The sequence below is a fragment of the Corythoichthys intestinalis genome, chromosome 14 (genome assembly GCF_030265065.1).
Source record: "Corythoichthys intestinalis isolate RoL2023-P3 chromosome 14, ASM3026506v1, whole genome shotgun sequence".
NCBI classification, from domain to species: Eukaryota; Metazoa; Chordata; class Actinopteri; order Syngnathiformes; family Syngnathidae; genus Corythoichthys; species Corythoichthys intestinalis.
In genome coordinates, this window is record NC_080408.1 from 30,168,929 (window position 1) to 30,186,429 (window position 17,501).

The 17,501-nt window shown below is 38.2% G+C and overlaps 1 protein-coding gene across 4 annotated transcripts in view; it reads left to right on the plus strand.

Annotated features, from left to right (window-relative positions):
- The window catches only part of LOC130929706 (contactin-associated protein-like 5), a 178,971-nt gene that overhangs the window by 59,960 nt on the left and 101,510 nt on the right, over positions 1-17,501 (plus strand). For all 4 annotated transcript variants that reach the window (XR_009066945.1, XR_009066944.1, XM_057857110.1 and 1 more), the window contains exons 3-4: positions 9,871-10,064; positions 17,220-17,367. Coding sequence is in view for 2 of the 4 variants with exons in the window: in XM_057857110.1 (XP_057713093.1) it covers positions 9,871-10,064; positions 17,220-17,367 (342 nt within the window). In the remaining 2 variants the exon portion in view is untranslated. The remainder of the gene's footprint in view (positions 1-9,870; positions 10,065-17,219; positions 17,368-17,501) is intronic.

Consider the following 17,501-nt stretch of genomic DNA (forward strand, 5'->3'; position numbering starts at 1 on the left):
TGTAAATGTATAATTCTTAACAAGCCGCACTTGTTATTTTGGAGAGTTTCCTCATATTAATCAAGACTCCTTTCCAATAGAAATTGAAAGATCTTTTTTCTTTCCCGTCACTGTCTTTTGAATGATTTCGCCGTAATTGCGTGCCGCTGTAACAGTTAGCGTGTCGCTAGCGTAGCAATCCGGCTCTGGTGTCGCGTGCCAAATGTTAATAGCGGCCTTTATGTCTGAGTGCTTCCTGGCTCTCCCTTGCCATGCCGACGCAATTACACAGACTTCAAGAAAATAATTGTGCTGCCGTAATGGCTTTTTTTTTTAAAGGACTTGGATTTCAAAGTATAATTAAAGTTTAATTACAAGCCGCTTCAAGGCGGCGAATCAAGTAGCAGTTGACTGGATGACTTATGCTACTGACTAGACTGAATCAAATGAATCAATTATCTGGCTAACTAAAAGAGTGACTGTATGAAAATCAACGATAAAAAGCTATACAACCAAGTAACAACCTGACTGTCACTAACACCATCTTCAATAAGTTACTGCACGGCAGTAGCTAATAACATTATTGCATTAACTGAGCACAAACTCACAACAATAACAATTAATAATAGTAGTCTTGAACGTAAGTACTCTACAGCTTTAATGGCATTTGCTCATACTGTAAGTGAATAATTACTTTGCTTACTAACAGAGCATGTACAAGTCTATATGAGGTCGGTTAGGCGACCGTTTAGGTTTTGCTTCCATGTTCCCGGTTTGCTTTTGCGGCAGCAGCTGGAATGTCTCTGCATTATTGAGCAGCTGGTTAGCCCGACGTCGCCTCCCAGCTCGTCTTATCGCTTGTCTTCATCATTATCTCGGTGTTCGTCCATCTGCGACCACGTTATTGTTCCTTGTTACGATGGCTTTGCTCCGCTAGGCCGAGACGGACAAATTGAGAGGTGTCAGGTGTCGGAAAGAGTGACAGCACAATGTACTCAGAAGACACACTTGATGAAGAGTGCTCGACCAAAAGGTCGGACAGCATCTGATCTAAAAGGATATTTCCACTTTGGATTTCTTTGGAATTCTAAGACTAACAAGTAACCACGTTTTCTAATAAAATGAAAGAATGAAAGAAAGGGCATTAAGACAAATCATGGAATTGAATTGAAACTTCAAGAGTAGATTACGAACATTTTCATAATAATATAATTTCATATTAAAATGCTCTCAATAATTCAAATCACAGTGATTCCTCGCTACTTCGCACTTCAAGGTGCCCTCAGTCCATCGCCGATTTTTTTTTCTTCAATTAAAAAAATAATAAACAAATACAGATAAACTGTCCCGAGCCGATCACGTAGTCTCACTCTCCCTTCTGCTTCTCTTTGTTGGTCAGGCAGTGCACTGGAGTTGCTTATTAAAGTTAACGATGATTGACAGATGTTAAGGTTTGATCTTGCCAGAGATGCTTTGAAGCCGAAACGTCAAAGTAGGGCTGCAGCTATCGAATATTTTAGTAATCGAGTATTCGACTGAAAATTCTATTGATTAATCGAGTAATCGGATATATATTTTTATTTTTATTTTTTTTAGCTAAAGAGCAATTATAAATATACATGAGGAAACAAGACATGTCATCTGATATTGGCCCATTTTCAGTCAATCACTGTCTTGATTTTATTTTCGATGTACATTGTTGAACACAGCCAACAATTTTATCTCAAATGTGACTAAAAAAAAAGACTAAATTCTCACTGCTTTCACTCAAAAAACCTCTAGATCTTATTAAAAAAAAAAAAAAAAAAACTTTAAGAAATTTTATTTCTTACCTAAAAATGTCATTACGCATGATAAAACACATCACTTAAAAGTTCGGTGTTTTACCCACGTTTCAATTGAATTTCCATTTGTGTCAAGCTATTTTTACGTTCTAGTTAAGTCTTAAATTAATCTAAACTGTAAATCCTGATAATATTTTGAGTTTTTGCAGCGTTCAAAATCATTGTATGATACCTGGTATATTGGAGCACATTGGGGACCAGTGCTACTTGGTGTTTTATCCAGCAATGACTACTGAGCCAAAATTGACAGTTAGCTTTATTATGTTTTTATTTTACACCCTCATCACTCTACAGCGCTATGTTTTTACAAATTAGCCATGCATCAACAGTAGTCATAATTAATAGAAATCCAGCCCTCCGCAGGGCTGTTACGTGAGCAAGGGACAGTAATGTTAACTCATTCACTCCCAGCCATTTTCACCGGAGCAAGGCCCATTGCTCCTGGCCGTTTTACTGGATTTTGACTGATTTTGCAAGGCCTACAGAAAATTCTGTTCTATTGCTATATAAACATGGAACCCACCAAAACAAAAATTAGACTCTCTTCTTTCAGCAGAAAGAAATTTCATATCTTTTTTCCATTCTTTAGAAATCAGCATTAGAAAATAGCTTAGTTTGAGCTATTTTCCCATTTCTGATGAAAAAACAGAAAAATTGCGCTTTTTGTAAAAGCATACATTTCAAACATAACTTTGACTTTAACACAGGTATTTTTCGCTTTTGTGACATCCCAAACATCTGAATGTTTTCGTTCTACAAAATAACATAAGCAACAAGACAAATAGATCTTTTGATCGCAAAGTGACAATTTATTTACACATAACTAAACTATTGAACTGTTGAACTATTTGCGCACAAAACAATGGGGAAGGCTCTCGGCTGCTCCCGGTTGAATGAGGTGGCTGCCTGTAATCTGATGAGTCCGAATCAAGATCGGTCTCACTTTTTTCATCAACTTCATTATTGGTTTCAACCTCGGGCTCAGGAGTAACGCAACGTGAGCTCCGCAGAACGCGGAGCCTATCTTGTCTCATCATGATAGATTTTTTTTTATCTTTCTTTGACGATGGTTTCGTTTTCTTTTCAAAACACTCTGCCAGAGTCGTTTGCCTTTTTTTTCCTGATCGTTCTCCACATTTTTCTCAAATTCTCACGCGTCTTTACAGGATCCCTCCAACTTTTGTTTCCTGACTATTTTTCTTCACTTCCTTTCTTGGCCCATGATGAGTTCTTACCAAATGCGCTACTGACCTCCAGTGGCCAGTTTTATTGCTTTAAAATAAGTTTTGAGCATTGTGCATTGCAGTTTAGGTGCAACAGAACCTAGAGATGCCTCTTGTAAAAATAAATAAGTAAATAAATAACGTAAAAGACGCATAAATACGTTTTTGGGACACTGAAACAATTAAAAAGTAGACTGTATTTATACGTTTTTGGGAGCAAATGAGTTAATCTTGTTTATTAGCGCTGAGAAGTGTACTGCTTTAAGATGGCGGCTGTTTACTAACACCGTTGAGTCTATCATTTCGCATCTAGTTCGATATACATGTGATATCTATGAGATCAGATGCTACCTGCTACCACCGTAGCATCATGCAGGAGTAGTTTTTAGCAATGTCGGCATAGTTTGCTGCGGCTGTTGGCTGCAGTCAGGTATTATTGCTTCTTTCTCTAAGCACGTGACATCAGCTCGTTGTCCCGCATTAAAAGTAGTGCGGGAAAAAGGTGATGCTTTAAGATGGCAAACTTAAACGATTCCTCGAGGCGAATAAAATTACTCGGATTAGTTTTTAAACTTGAGTTACTCGAGTATTCGTTTCAGCTCTAATTCAAAGTGTCGCATGCGTCAAACATCGTTAAACTTGTTAAACAGTTGCTGTGGCAACTCATTGTATGGAAGTGAGCAGCTTGAGCCGGTTTGGATGGACTCACTCAATGAAGCATTTAATAAAGACAAGCATTTTTGTACTTTATTCTTGTTTAAAAATAATTTGTTGGGAAAGTAACATGTTTAAAACTTATCGTAACTATTACATTTGAAGTGCTTAAAAACCATTTATTAAAAAAAAAAAAAAAAAAAAAAAAATATATATATATATATATATATATATATATATATATATATATATATATATATATATATACATAAAGGTTTTATGTTTTTAGTGAAAAAGTGAAAAAACGTGATAGATGTATTTCTTTCAAATGCTAAATCTGAATAAAGACATTGAACACACACGAAAAAAAAAATTGGGGGGCTGGGGCGCTACTTTGCGTTTTTTCACTTATCGCGTTGGGTTCTGGTCCCCATAAACCGCAAAAAACGAGGGATCACTGTCGATAGAAATAACCTTTTTTTCAGTTGGTGGATAAAAATGATGACAAAACAGCGTGGGGATAAACGGTATGGATAATCACAGATGGAATCAAAACATTTTTAGGGATTAAAGCAGAGGTCCCTGACGACCGGGCCGCGGACCTGTACCGGTCCTTGGCGCATTTGGTACCGGGCCGCGCAGGAATAATAAATAATTTATTAACGACTGCATTCTGGCCGATTGACTTTGGCCTGTGCCGCTTAACACACCAATATCCCTGTCTACTCTAGATATACAGTACAACTACAGGATAGGAGGTCGTCATAGAAATGCATTAATTGGACTGTTAGCAGTACATTTTGTTTTGTATATCTACAGTATGTGCGCTTGGCCTCGATAATAACATATGACGTAGGTCGTCGCCAATCACATTTGTTCCTGGAAATAATTAGCCTCCACACTAGAATGACTGAAAATCAGACGATTTTGGACAATTTTTTTACGGGGAAAAGAGAACCTGACGAGCCAGAAGATGAGCCTACAACCTCGAAAAAACAAAATCTATGCTACTTCCCAATCACTAAAGACCCACGAACAACGAAGGAGTGGATTCGTGACCCGTATGTGAATAAACTGAGTGATTCGAGCATGTCTGTACAACAGGAATATCAGCTTGTACAGATCGCAAATGACGGCGACCTTAAGCGTACATTTGAGACAATAACTCTACCGAGGTACTGGATTAAAGTAATTTCGGAATATCCTGACATCGCCAGGAGAGCAGTGAAAACTGTGCTACAATTTCCAACATCGTATCTTTGTGAAGCGGGCTTCTCTCGCTCTCCCATCTCGGGACCATCTCGTCTTAACGAAACGAGCTCAGGCCTCCCAGTGATTCAGCGGGTGAGTTGTATTTTCCCTGCACTTAACATGACAGGGCTAAAAACAAATGTTATTTTAAATTTGCTGTATTTTTCTGCCACACATTGCCGGTGTTCTAACAAATTTGGCATGCACGTAACGTTAAAAATGACTGCGAATGCAGCGATTCCAAAGTACACACTACAAACTTTATTTAAAGAAAGGAATATTAACTTACGCTTGCCATGTAAACTGCACACAACAACTGCACGCAGCCCTGTCACTAAACGAATTCGCCGTGTCGTTAAGCATTAATTCACGTCCTTTTCGTGTTGCACGTGTATGTTTATGATGTAGTTTTTTAGCACCGTTGGACATAGGAGTTTGACTTTTGGGGTAGGGGGGGCACAAAATGTTGATGAACGATCCGAAACGCAGTTTCAGCAATAAAATTAACTTCCAAGAATAATATAATAATAAATTAAAATAAGTGGGTTTTTTTTGGTTTCCCATCATTTTTGAGGGGAATTCTAAATCAGGCTGCTTAGGAGAGCTATACTTTTAACCAAGATCGTCATCCATTGAATATGCTACGCCCGCCGGTGTCAACAGATGTACTGTCAAATTTTTCACCCCATCAGAAATTGCAACTTTGTGCTATAAATGGCCGCAAATACAGCGGTTACAAAGTAAACACTACAGGCTTTCTTTAAATAAAGGAATATTTACTTATGTTTGATCATGGACTGACATGTAGAAAGGTTCTCAGACACATTCTGCCATTTTAGCTGTACACGACAACTGCACGCCGCTCTATCCCTGTTTATGTCTTCGCCGTGTAAACATGTATGTTTACGATGTTACTTGTTTACTTAGCACCTGTGGATAACATTGAGAATCCAATTGAATGTGAAAGAGGGCTTATTCACAGCCACAACATCTGTGGGAGCAAAATATTATAAGGGTGCAAAATTTTTGTACAATTAGCGTCTTAAGTGGGGCAAATTAAAACTCCGTTCACCATTTTGGCGGTGCTCTCTGGCTTTTCATGGTCCACATTTTAAATCCTTGGTTCTTGCTCAGTAGTTGTTGTCGCTTTTGAAAGCTTAGGTTTGAAAAAATTACGTAGGCTATATTCATCTTGCCTCTTCATTCTGCAGGTGGTTTTAGCTAAGGAAAGCAAATGACCGTCTAAGGTGCTAGTTTTGTTACTTTGTGGGTTTCTTATTTAAGACAACTTACTGAAAGGTTTGACTGACAGATCTTTAGTTAGAGAACAGAAGAGAGGTATCATCAACATTAACTGTCCACTGGCGGGCTGTTTATCAGCTGTCTCGAGCTCGCTGCGTATCTCTGACCTCCGTGTGCTGTGACGAGCAGACATTACTAATCGAACATACAGATACGATTTGCTCATATCATTACAATCGTCACATGATCTGTTTGAAAAATAATTTTGACCAGTTATAATTTTTATGTTGTTCATTTCATTCATTTTTGCTGTTTGTTTTATTGCTTTACAACTTTTATAGACAATATTTTACCGAAAAATTCTTAATTTTAAGATCATATATATAGGAAAGTCAATTACATGCAATGACACTTTTCTGTCACCATGGGGGGCCTGGCCACCCTGGACCCCCGCAAAATCTGCTTATGCTGCTGTATAACATTGAGAGTCCAACTGAATATAAAAGAGGGCTTTTTTCACCGCCACAAAAGCTTTGGGAGCAAAATTTTATAAGGGTGCAAAATTTGACAGAGTACCAGTCCGTGAAAAAAAAAAGACCCAAATCACACCGGTCCGTGGTGCAAAAAAGGTTGGGGACCCCTGGATTAAAGGATATTGTACATAATAGCAGATGGAACAGAAATACTGCACAATTTATATACAAAATATAACACTGACTACAATACTCTGAAAATCGTAAGTCTACATTAGAGATGTCACGATCCGATATTTGGATCAGATCGAATGCCGATATGGGCAAAAAAATGCGCATCGGTATAGGATCAGCCGACACGGAAAAACTCCGATCCAGACTTCCGATTCAGTTTTTTTTTTTTTTTTTAAGTCTGGTCCGGGTTTTCCAGCACACCGATTTACATAATCCATTCCAGTTTTTGCTTCGGTTTGCCTAAAATCCAGTCCGCATTTTACGGCACACCTTCAACAAACTACATTACCGTCTCCCAATTTACCGAGAGACTTTATCGGTAAAAATGTCAGCTGTGTGGGATCATTTCACCTTAAAGGACGACAAAGACGAAGAGGCAGAGTGCAACATATGCCACTATAAAGTCAAGCGTGGTGGTAAATCTGTAAGAAGTTTTAATACAACCAACCTAAGCGAAATTTAGCGAAATACCACCACAAACAATATGAGAAGTATGTTAAGAAAACCGAAGACAAAAAGAAAGGTCCTACTCAACTAACACCGGCAGAAACTTTTGCTATTGGTGACAAACTGGCACTTGACAGTCCCAAAGCCCAGGGAATAACAAGAGTCATTGCCGAAGAATTCATTCTGGATGACGAGCCATTATCTCTCGTGAGTAAAAACGCACCATCCAACACTTAGAACCACGGTACAACATGCCCAGCCCTCATTACATCCTTGAGCGATTCGGCCGTGGAAGATTCGAGAACGATTCACAAACATCCAAATTCCGATTATTGAAATATATCAAGTAAAGCTGAACTAATACACAGCGCGGTCTTCGGGACGCAATGAGAAACGGACCGCACTGCGTCCCAAGAGTAAACATCATGCTTGTCATAGACCCGGGTAATGCTAATGCTCAACTCACGGCTTTAGCTCAACTCATGCCGCTGGGTAAAAAACACAAGAATACCTGACTGCTGCTGACAGCTGCTACAAACTATGTCAACATCGTTTTACTGGAGATAATAGATATCATATGTATATAGAACTAGATGCAAAACAACAGACTCGACTGCGTTAGCAACATTGAAGTATTGAAAACTAGATGCGTTAGTAAACAGCCACCATCTTAAAGCAGAAGACTTCCCTAGTAGGCTATTGTGAACCTTCCAAGCGAACCTAATGAACTTTTTATCTAAAATACTCCTAAATCGGCAAAATCTTGACTTGAATCTTCAAAACAGTTTTAAAACTTTCACATGTCGAAAGTAGACAGAAGGGAAATTAAGGACTTTTTAACAACTTTAACAGTTGATTCGCAAAATTAAATGAATTGAATGTAGTTTAAAGCTGCTGATACAGAATGGGGACTTGAGTATGTTATTTACTGTTTTAAAATGTTAACTTGATACTGAAAAAGTCGTTTATTTAAACCTGAGAGGCTTTTTATACAATTATTGTAACTAATGCACGAAACCAATAGCTTGGGGGGTTTGTGGGATTTTCCACTGAGGTCGTTTGTGTGTTTTGCTTTTTTAAGACAGTTTACAATATTATTTGCACGTTTTACCAGGCCATTTCTGTTTGTTATTTATAATGTTTTGTGTTTGTCACTGAATAAACAGGTCAGTTTCTTGTGACCAACCGTTGTGTGTTATTCAAACTCACCTAATTCAGCTGGCGAGTTGTTATCAAGAGTACTAAAACCCTTTTCAAAATGAGTCTGACAACTAAGTAAGGAGGCTAAATAACTTTAATACATGCTCAGATAGGCCAGTATCGGTATCGGCCAGTATCAGTATCGGATCGGAAGTGCAAAACAATATCGGTATCGGATCGGAAGTGCAAAAACCTGGATCGGGACATCCCTAGTCTACATATATACAAATACACTTGTCTGTGATGGAGCTGATAATACATAAATGAAGCCTATTGTGGCAGTTGCAGAGGTGCTGGGTTTCCCCACAGCGAGGCTTTCCTTTCCCACGTTTCCTTTAATCTCTCTGTTTTGCAGAAAAGGTCGACGTGTCCGCTTCTCCATCTTGTCATCCATAACTTATTAGCGTTTGACCTTTAGCCCTTCAAAGTTCATATGTCAACATTTACGTTTTCCCGTTTTGCTTAATTAGAGAGTACGCAAACAACCGTTCGTATCTGACACTAAAGTCACGACGTGCACCTGATAACAATTCAACCGGCTGTTCAAAAACAGCTCAATTAACTCACAAGAACTCGGGAAAACAAAAGCTTTACTTTGTTCACCATTTTGGGGAAAAGAATATCCAGCATTCTAATTTCCAAAATCTTTTTTAGGTTGTGTGGTGTTTGCAAATTCCTGCTGCCAAACCAAATTTTACACTTGGTGGAGGCAATTTAGCAGAGCGAACCTCTGCCAAGGCCAATCAGTTTGCCAAAGTGATGTGTAGGAGAACCGAACGTTGCTTTTCTCCATGAGGACGTTTGACAGCGAAAAATTTGTTCAGCCAGAGAAAACAAAAGGACACGCTTTCTAAACATAAGCTCTCCAGCCGTCTGTGCGGCTGATGCTTTTAAATCCTGACGACAACATTTTGTCAAATGGCTGATAAAACCATACTGTCAGGCGTGACAACCGCGTGCGAATGATGAATGAGAATTAAAAGGTGCGCGGGTGGTACCTTTTACACGGAGCCCTCGTTGGGAACTTGGCAGAGTTTGCCAGCTGTTGACGTTATGAAGACAAATGGAAATGTGACTCGCTGCATTCAAACCACGCCAGCAGACATGAAAGGAAGCAATGGAATGTTTTGGCAAAAGTAACTTTATCAGCCCCTTTCACACAACATTCCCAGTGAATTGGCTTATCAGAGGCATAAAGGTACATTTTCATTTCTGACAATTGCTGCAAACACCAGTGCTGGACATTAACCTAACACAGAGGCAGCAACATTGGAAGGTGGTAAAATCAAAGACTTCTATCTCCCCCACCTGCATTGTTTACAGGAGCAGGAGGTTGGTCGCCGCAGGCGTCCGACTCATCTCAATGGTTGGAAGTGGACCTCGGGGAGCGGACCACCATCACGGCGTTATCCACGCAGGGGCGCTACGGCAGCTCTGACTGGCTGACCTCCTACCTACTCATGTTCAGTGACACCGGTCACAACTGGAAACAACACCGATTAGAGGACAGCATTGGGGTATGTGGACAAAACCTGTGTGCATCCAGAAGCCGATGATAAGAATCTCTCATTTAACGCAAAACAATGAATGTCCTCTCTTGTCAACGAACTGTGATTGGTCATCACCAAAATGAATGTTATCTTAACTTACACCAACTTTTACTTCTTAAAATATTAGAATGATCGCCTCAAATAGTAAAGTTAATATTTTGACCCAAACTACTGTAATTTTTGGACTATAAGCCGCTACTTTTTTTCCTAATTTTGAATCACGCGGCAAGGCCGGCCCAGCCTATATGCAAACTATGCAGCTGCTTAGGGCCCCTGACCATCTGGCAACCTCATTTTATACGTTGTTAATGTAGCATCGTGAATAATGTGGCGCGAATTGCTGTTTATCTATGCAAACATCCATTTTCTTGTCATTACAATCTGGCAACCTGGGGAGTGACATTGAACCTGCTTTGCGATGATTGGTGCTCAAACTTGCTTGGAAAATAGATGCACGAATATGTTGAAGAGAATTTATCCTTCTGAAGCAGAGAAACGAAAGAGGAAGAAAATCGGAGAAGAAAAGAAACAACTGTATCAAGGTAATAGAGCATGTTGTTGTGCAAGACACTCCGACTTAAACGTTGTTGTCAGCTGAGCTTGTCAATATGTTGTTCTGGTAATTGCCATTAGCCCCAGGGGGAAGGCCCGGTTGACACCTGGCGGCATACATGTCAAGTTGTACGGTTTCGGCGTAATTTGTACAAGTGAGCACAGATTTTTAAATATGTACGTCGTACATTCAAAATCTGTACATTTCTCGTGCATTATGTTTTTCTCCGTTCGGAGTTTGTCGCCGTTTTGGCAACGAGACAATGCGCGTTACGATGCGTTACTACATTGGTTGAATGACGCGAGAAAAGTCAGAGACACTGAGAGAGAAAAGTGTTTGTTGTGACACTGTAGCAAACGCGATGCTAGGCTAGGTGGCTCCAATATTTCCTGACTGTAGCCGACAGCCTACAATCTACGCCTAGATATCACACGCTTATAGAACTACATGCGAATTGACAGATGGCGGCGTTAATAAACAGCCGCCATTTTGAAGCAGTAGACTTCTCAGAATGGCTCTGTTGTAGTGAACCTTCCTAGCGAACTTAAGTAACTTTTTATCTAAAATACTCTTGAATCGGCAAAATCTTGACTTGAATCTATCTTTAAATGATGAAACAGTTTTAAAAACTTTAACATGTCGAAAGTAGACAGAAGGGAACTAATGCAAAAACGGTAGCAATTTTAACAACTTTAACAGTTGATTCACTGCATTAAACGATTTCCAAACATAGCAAAGGTTGCTATGTTTTTTGTTTTTTCAATTTTTTAAAAATGAATAACAAAACATGGAAGGTAACAAAAGTTACTTTGCCAAGTAACTAACTACTCTTACATTCGGGTAACTGAGTTACTAACTCAATTACTTTTTGGGAGAAGTAATTTGTAACTGTCATTTTTAAAAGTAAGATTAACAACACTGGTCATAAAGATGAAGTCTGCAGAATGAAAAGTGCCGAAAGCGGAGATTTTATTCTGCCAGTTTGTGGCTGAACACAATTTGCCTGCAACTATTGCTGATCACTACTCAGAATTAGCATAAGAAATGTTCCCTGACTCAAAGATTGCATCGGGAAGTTAATTTTATCAATTGACCTTTTTAATTTATAATTGGACACACTAACGAACTACCTTCAAGTCAAGTCACGAGCTGAAGGGCCATGAAGTGCAGCCATCAAGACATGATATAAACTGCCAAAAGTGCTACATACAATTATAACAAAAGTCACTGTTAAATTTTAGTAATCATGATGTAGCTGAAGAAATTGATTTTTCTTTGATTGCACCAGGTTATATGTTACAATATTACCAATAAATTCATATAATGTAAAAAATTGAGTTTTATTTTTGTTTCATATTTCATGCTATGTACAACGTTGTAAGATTAATCACCAATTTGTAAGGGCATACATCATTATTTGTAAGATTGCCAACGGCCTCGGGTTGATAGGTATGTGTCGGCAACGACAAATGTATGGCTTCCGCTGATTGTAGTAAAACGAAATATTGGCATAATATGCATTTGGACTGGAGAGCGTAGTCATTTCATTTATATCGGACACAGGGCCGGCCCAGCCTATACGCAGACTATGCAGCTGCTTAGGGCCCCTGACCACTAGGGGGCCCCCAATCTGGCAATTCTATTCTCTTTTGTTTACTACAGTTTGCTTTATTCGACTTTTGTAAGTTTTGATACTTGATTGCAAGCTTAAAAAAATAAAATTTCTTCCTTAACTTCTTTCTTTCCTTTTTCAGAAAAAGGTTTGGCGCTATCTACTGTAAGTACTGACAATTATTTGGGGTGAGAAGTTTGAAGTATGCAGTGCAACAAAATCTGATTAATATACAAAATATGGACGTATGGGTTGGATTGCATGTATGGGTTTCACAGTAGACTGTGACGAAATGGTGGGCCAAAAATATGGGACCCTTTGCATTATTTTGCTTAGGGCCCCCAAATGGCCTGGGCCGGCCCTGATCGGACATTATTATCAAGTAGTATGCAATGTATCAGCCTACGATGGATCTACTTAATTAGTTGTGGTGAGAAGTTTGAAGTATGCAGTGCAACAAAATCTGATTAATATACAAAATATGGACGTATGAGTTGTATTGCATGTATGGGTTTCACAGTACATTGTGACGAAATACACGCGGTTTATAGTCCAGTGCAGCTTATTTGTTGATTTATTTGGGTTAATAGGCAACACTTTATTTGACATTGGCGTCATAAGACTGCCATGAGACCGTCATAATTATGACATGACACTATCACGGGCATTAACGAATGCTTATGACAAATGTCATTAAGTGTCATTTAGCAAATTGTCACTAACTCCACTTATGTTCAGCTCGGCTCTTTTACGTCCATTCAAAGTTAGAAAATCTGCCGGATGACACAAAATGACATATGTCATAAGTATTCATTAATGCTCATCGCAATGTCGCGTCATAATTATGATGGTCTTATGACAGTCTTATGGCACCACTGTCAAATAAAGTGTTATCAAATACCATAACTAACAATTAATGAAACAACTGAAACAGTAACTGAACAAATAATTAGCACAGAACATGAATTTTGATTGTTATTTACATCTGTAGCGCTGCAATGCGTGCTAGGAGGCATGTTGGATGACAACAGTGTTGACAGCAGGTGGCAACTCAGGTTGACTGTCTCCCCCAAGGGAGCAGTGATGGCAAAATAAAGCTTCTTGAAGCAATGAAGCTTTACAATTGGTTCAAAGCTTCATGGTGGTTCATTTGGTCTTATGACAGTCTTATGATGCCGCTGTCAAATAAAGTGCAGCTTATCTATGAATAAATCCCATTTTCGGGTCAAATTTGGTGGGTGGCAGCTTAAAGACAGGTGTGGTTTATAGTCCGAAAATTACGGTAGTTCTGTTCCTAAATTTTTAAAACAAACTAGTTAATTATAGTTCATAACTGAATGTTTTGTACTAATTTAATTGTTAAAAAAAGAAAAAGAATAATCCCTCCCACAATGTGTTGCTGCGAGCTATGTTACTTGTAATACTAGTATGTATTATAATTTGACTTGTTTGCACAAAGAAACACAAAACTTTTAGAATTACTTAGGTTATGAAGATGTAATATTGGTAAGTACGTGTATTTCTACGTAAAGCAATAGCTTAAAAAGAGTCTGAGTCCAAACTCAACGCTTCTATTTTTTCTCCGGTGAGTAAAAAGTCCAAATGGTTGCCTGCCGAGGCTAATGACAATTTTTGAATATTAAAGAAAAGTACATTATAATTTGCTGAGACAGGCAGAGGGATAAGATAACAATTATAATGTATGTATTTGATATAACTTCATGGTTAATGAAAAGAAGATAAAATATCTTATTTACAGATGCAATATTAAGTGTCATAATAACTGCAGTTACAAAACTATACTAACTTGGGGCCACATTGATCTTTAATTCAAAAAAGCCTTGAGGGACTTTGGGTTTACAAAGCTAAAATGGAAACGTTATCTTTTATGTTAGAAGCAGCTTGAGAAAATATGTTTTCTTATCAAACGCTTTTGAAAACTTTATACTAATAAAATGAACACAATGCTGTTCTCGTCATTTCAAAGAAGCTCAATCTATTGGGCTGCTCATCACGTTGCTCAAAATTGTGTCGTCAACCCCCCCCCATCCATCCCCCACCGCCCCCAAGCATGTGTCACATTTTGATGACACATGCGCCATGTGACTGTGGTTGAGACTGCAAAATACTGGCATTTATCCACCTATAAATTAAGGCTTGCTCACAATTATTTTAGATGTGTTTTCACTTCACCGTCTACAAGTACATGGAACTCATGAATAAAAAAAAAAAAAATGGTGTCCAGGATTTGCTCTTTGGTTTTAGAATGAATCATTCACAAAACGTTGACAAAACTAAAATTCAATACATTCAGTTCATGTTCGGCCCAAATATGGAGTAGTTCTTGAACTGTTGTTTATTAAACGTGTTCAGGTACAACAATGCACCGTTAGCTTTTTCTTTGGAGTGAGCATTTACGGAGGGAAAGTTTATAAAGTTAATTGTATTTAGAAACTTTATTCTATATATTTTTTAGGGTTGTCAAACGAATAAAATTTTTAATTGAGTTAATCACATCTTAAAAATTAATTAATCGTAATTAATCGCAATTCAAACCGTCTATAAACTATGCCATATTTTTCTGTAAATTATTGTTGGAATGGAAAGATAAGACACAAGACGGATATATACATTCAACATACTGTACATAAGCACTGTATTTGTTTATTATAACAATAAATCAACAAGATGGCATTAACATTGTTAACATTCTGTTAAAGCGATCCATGGATAGAAAGACTTCTTCTTCTAGTTCTTAAAAGATAAATGTTAGTACAAGTTATAGAAATGTTATATTAAAACCCCTCTTAATGTTTTCGTTTTAATAACATTTCTAAAATTTTCAAACAAAAAATAAACTAGTAGCTCGCCATTGTTGATGACAATTATTGCTCATGGTGCTGAAACCCATAAAAATCAGTCGCACTGAAGCGCCAGCAGAGGGCGACAAAACACCAAAAAACACACGTTACAAATGGACATGACACTGTGCTGTCATTTTAATCTGTTTGAGCGGGGCATGTGCGTTAAATGCGTCAAATATTTTCACGTGATTAATTAAAAAAATGAATTACTGCCCGTTAAGGCGCTAATTTTGACAACCCTAATATTTTTATGTTTTACAAGTGCTCAATATCGCCACAACTGAGAGCACGGACAACATAAATTGGTGGAACTTTGTCTTTAACCCTTTAACATCGAAGAGGTCGGAAGCAACACGTTTACGCATAGTATTTCTGAAGCCTCGTCATGCTGTAATTACGTCACCCACATTGATCTCATTTGAAAGTTGCAGAAGCTGAGGTTCACGCTCATTTTTACTTGTAGTCAATCGACCAAGTAAAACGGGAGATAATGTCATTTGACTTCTATAATTTTATTGCCTTCACAAAATTAAAACAGTGCATGGACCATGTGTTTCTGTCCATATTTCCATCATTTCTTGTCCTTTTTTAAAACCGAAAGCACCACGAAAAACCACATATCCCAGGATCCATTCTGAGGTCACCAGGGACAGAGGTAATGTAAACATTCTTAATAAATAAGTAAATAAATAAATAAATATATATATATATTCTGTATATTTAAAAATGTATACACAACATATATATAAATATGCAGTATTTTTGCTTGGATAAGCATATGCTTAAAAACTAAACACGACCCTTTCTAAAACCAACACTAATGAGCTGAGCCAGCTGAACTTCCCGGTTAGCTTAAATGTAGTAAATTGTAACACAACAAGACAGAAATACACTTTCGATAATAATTAGACGTCCTGCTTTCAACAATAAAACAATTAGCATTGTTAGCAGCTGAATTAGAATGTACGTTATGGTGCTCAGCAGGGATCCTACTGAGATAATCGCATTTATCACAAGCGTTTTGGCTCCTCGTAAATAATACATACAGAATGGTAGTTGAGCTGCTTCCACTGTGAGCGACTTGTTGCAATTTCGGAGCAGACCAGCGCCATTTAGACACCCCGGCAACATGCCTACATGGACCACAGCACAACCCAAGATTAAATTTAAATGTGCAGCAGATGATAAAAAGTAGGCAGCCAAGGAAGGGGGTTTGGACAATATTGGGACATTTAGAGTAAATTGAACTTGGATAGAGATAAATGTCAGTAATGTATTGGGACAGTAATTCGAAGAAAATATGAAGCATAGGAAACGGTATTGGGGGGAGACACGGAATGAAAAAAGAGGAAAATGTGGACAAATGTATTGGGACATAAATATGAAAGATGATGTAGACAAAAGTATTTGGTCACTTAATTGGCGAAAATGGGTAGTTTGCTCAAAAGTATTGGTATATGGGGAAAAAAATAGAATGTGGACAAAAATATGGGGAGTCCAGCCCAACTACTGATATATTGAAACGTACTAGTACCATATTTTTTGGACTATAAGTCGCAGTTTTTTTCAAAGTTTGGCTGGGGGTGCGATTTATACTCTGGAGCGACTTATGTGTGAAATTATAAACACATTATTATATCATTTCACATGTTACTTTGGTGTTTTGGAGTGACACTGATGGTTTGGTAAACTTGTTAGCATGTTATTTATGCTATAATTATCTGAATAACCCTTAATAGCTGTGTTACGTTAAAATACCGGCCACGTTCGCATTTCGTTGTTCATGCATCATGTAACGTTATCATACATTACTCTTATTAAGCATGTTGTTCTCTATTGTATTTTTATTTTAAATTGCCTTTCAAGATGACATATCTGTTCTATGTGTTGGAATTTATCATGTAAATTTCCCCCAAAAATGCGACTTATACTCTGGTGCGACTTATGTTTTTTTCCTCTTCGTTGGGCATTTTATGGCTGGTGCGACTTATGCTCAGGTGCGACTTCTAGTCCGAAAAATACGGTATATGCCTTGATAATATGACGTGAAACTGATTTCTTTCCCTCGCATTTTGGGTTTTGCTTGTCATCAGTCTTTTTCAGGCAACATTAACGCCGACAGTGTGGTTCAGCACAAGCTGAAGCGTCCGGCTATTGCGCGCTTTCTGCGTCTGCTTCCCACGGGTTGGAACCCCAGCGGACGGATCGGACTGCGGCTCGAGGTCTACGGGTGTCCTTACAGTAAGTCGTCCGGTTTTGAAGAAGAAAGATCTTGCACAACATTTCCTCTCCCTCTGATTTGAACTTTGTTTGGCTCTCCTGATGGTTTCACATCAACAGATGCACAATCTTACTTTTTTTCTTAATTCTACCTC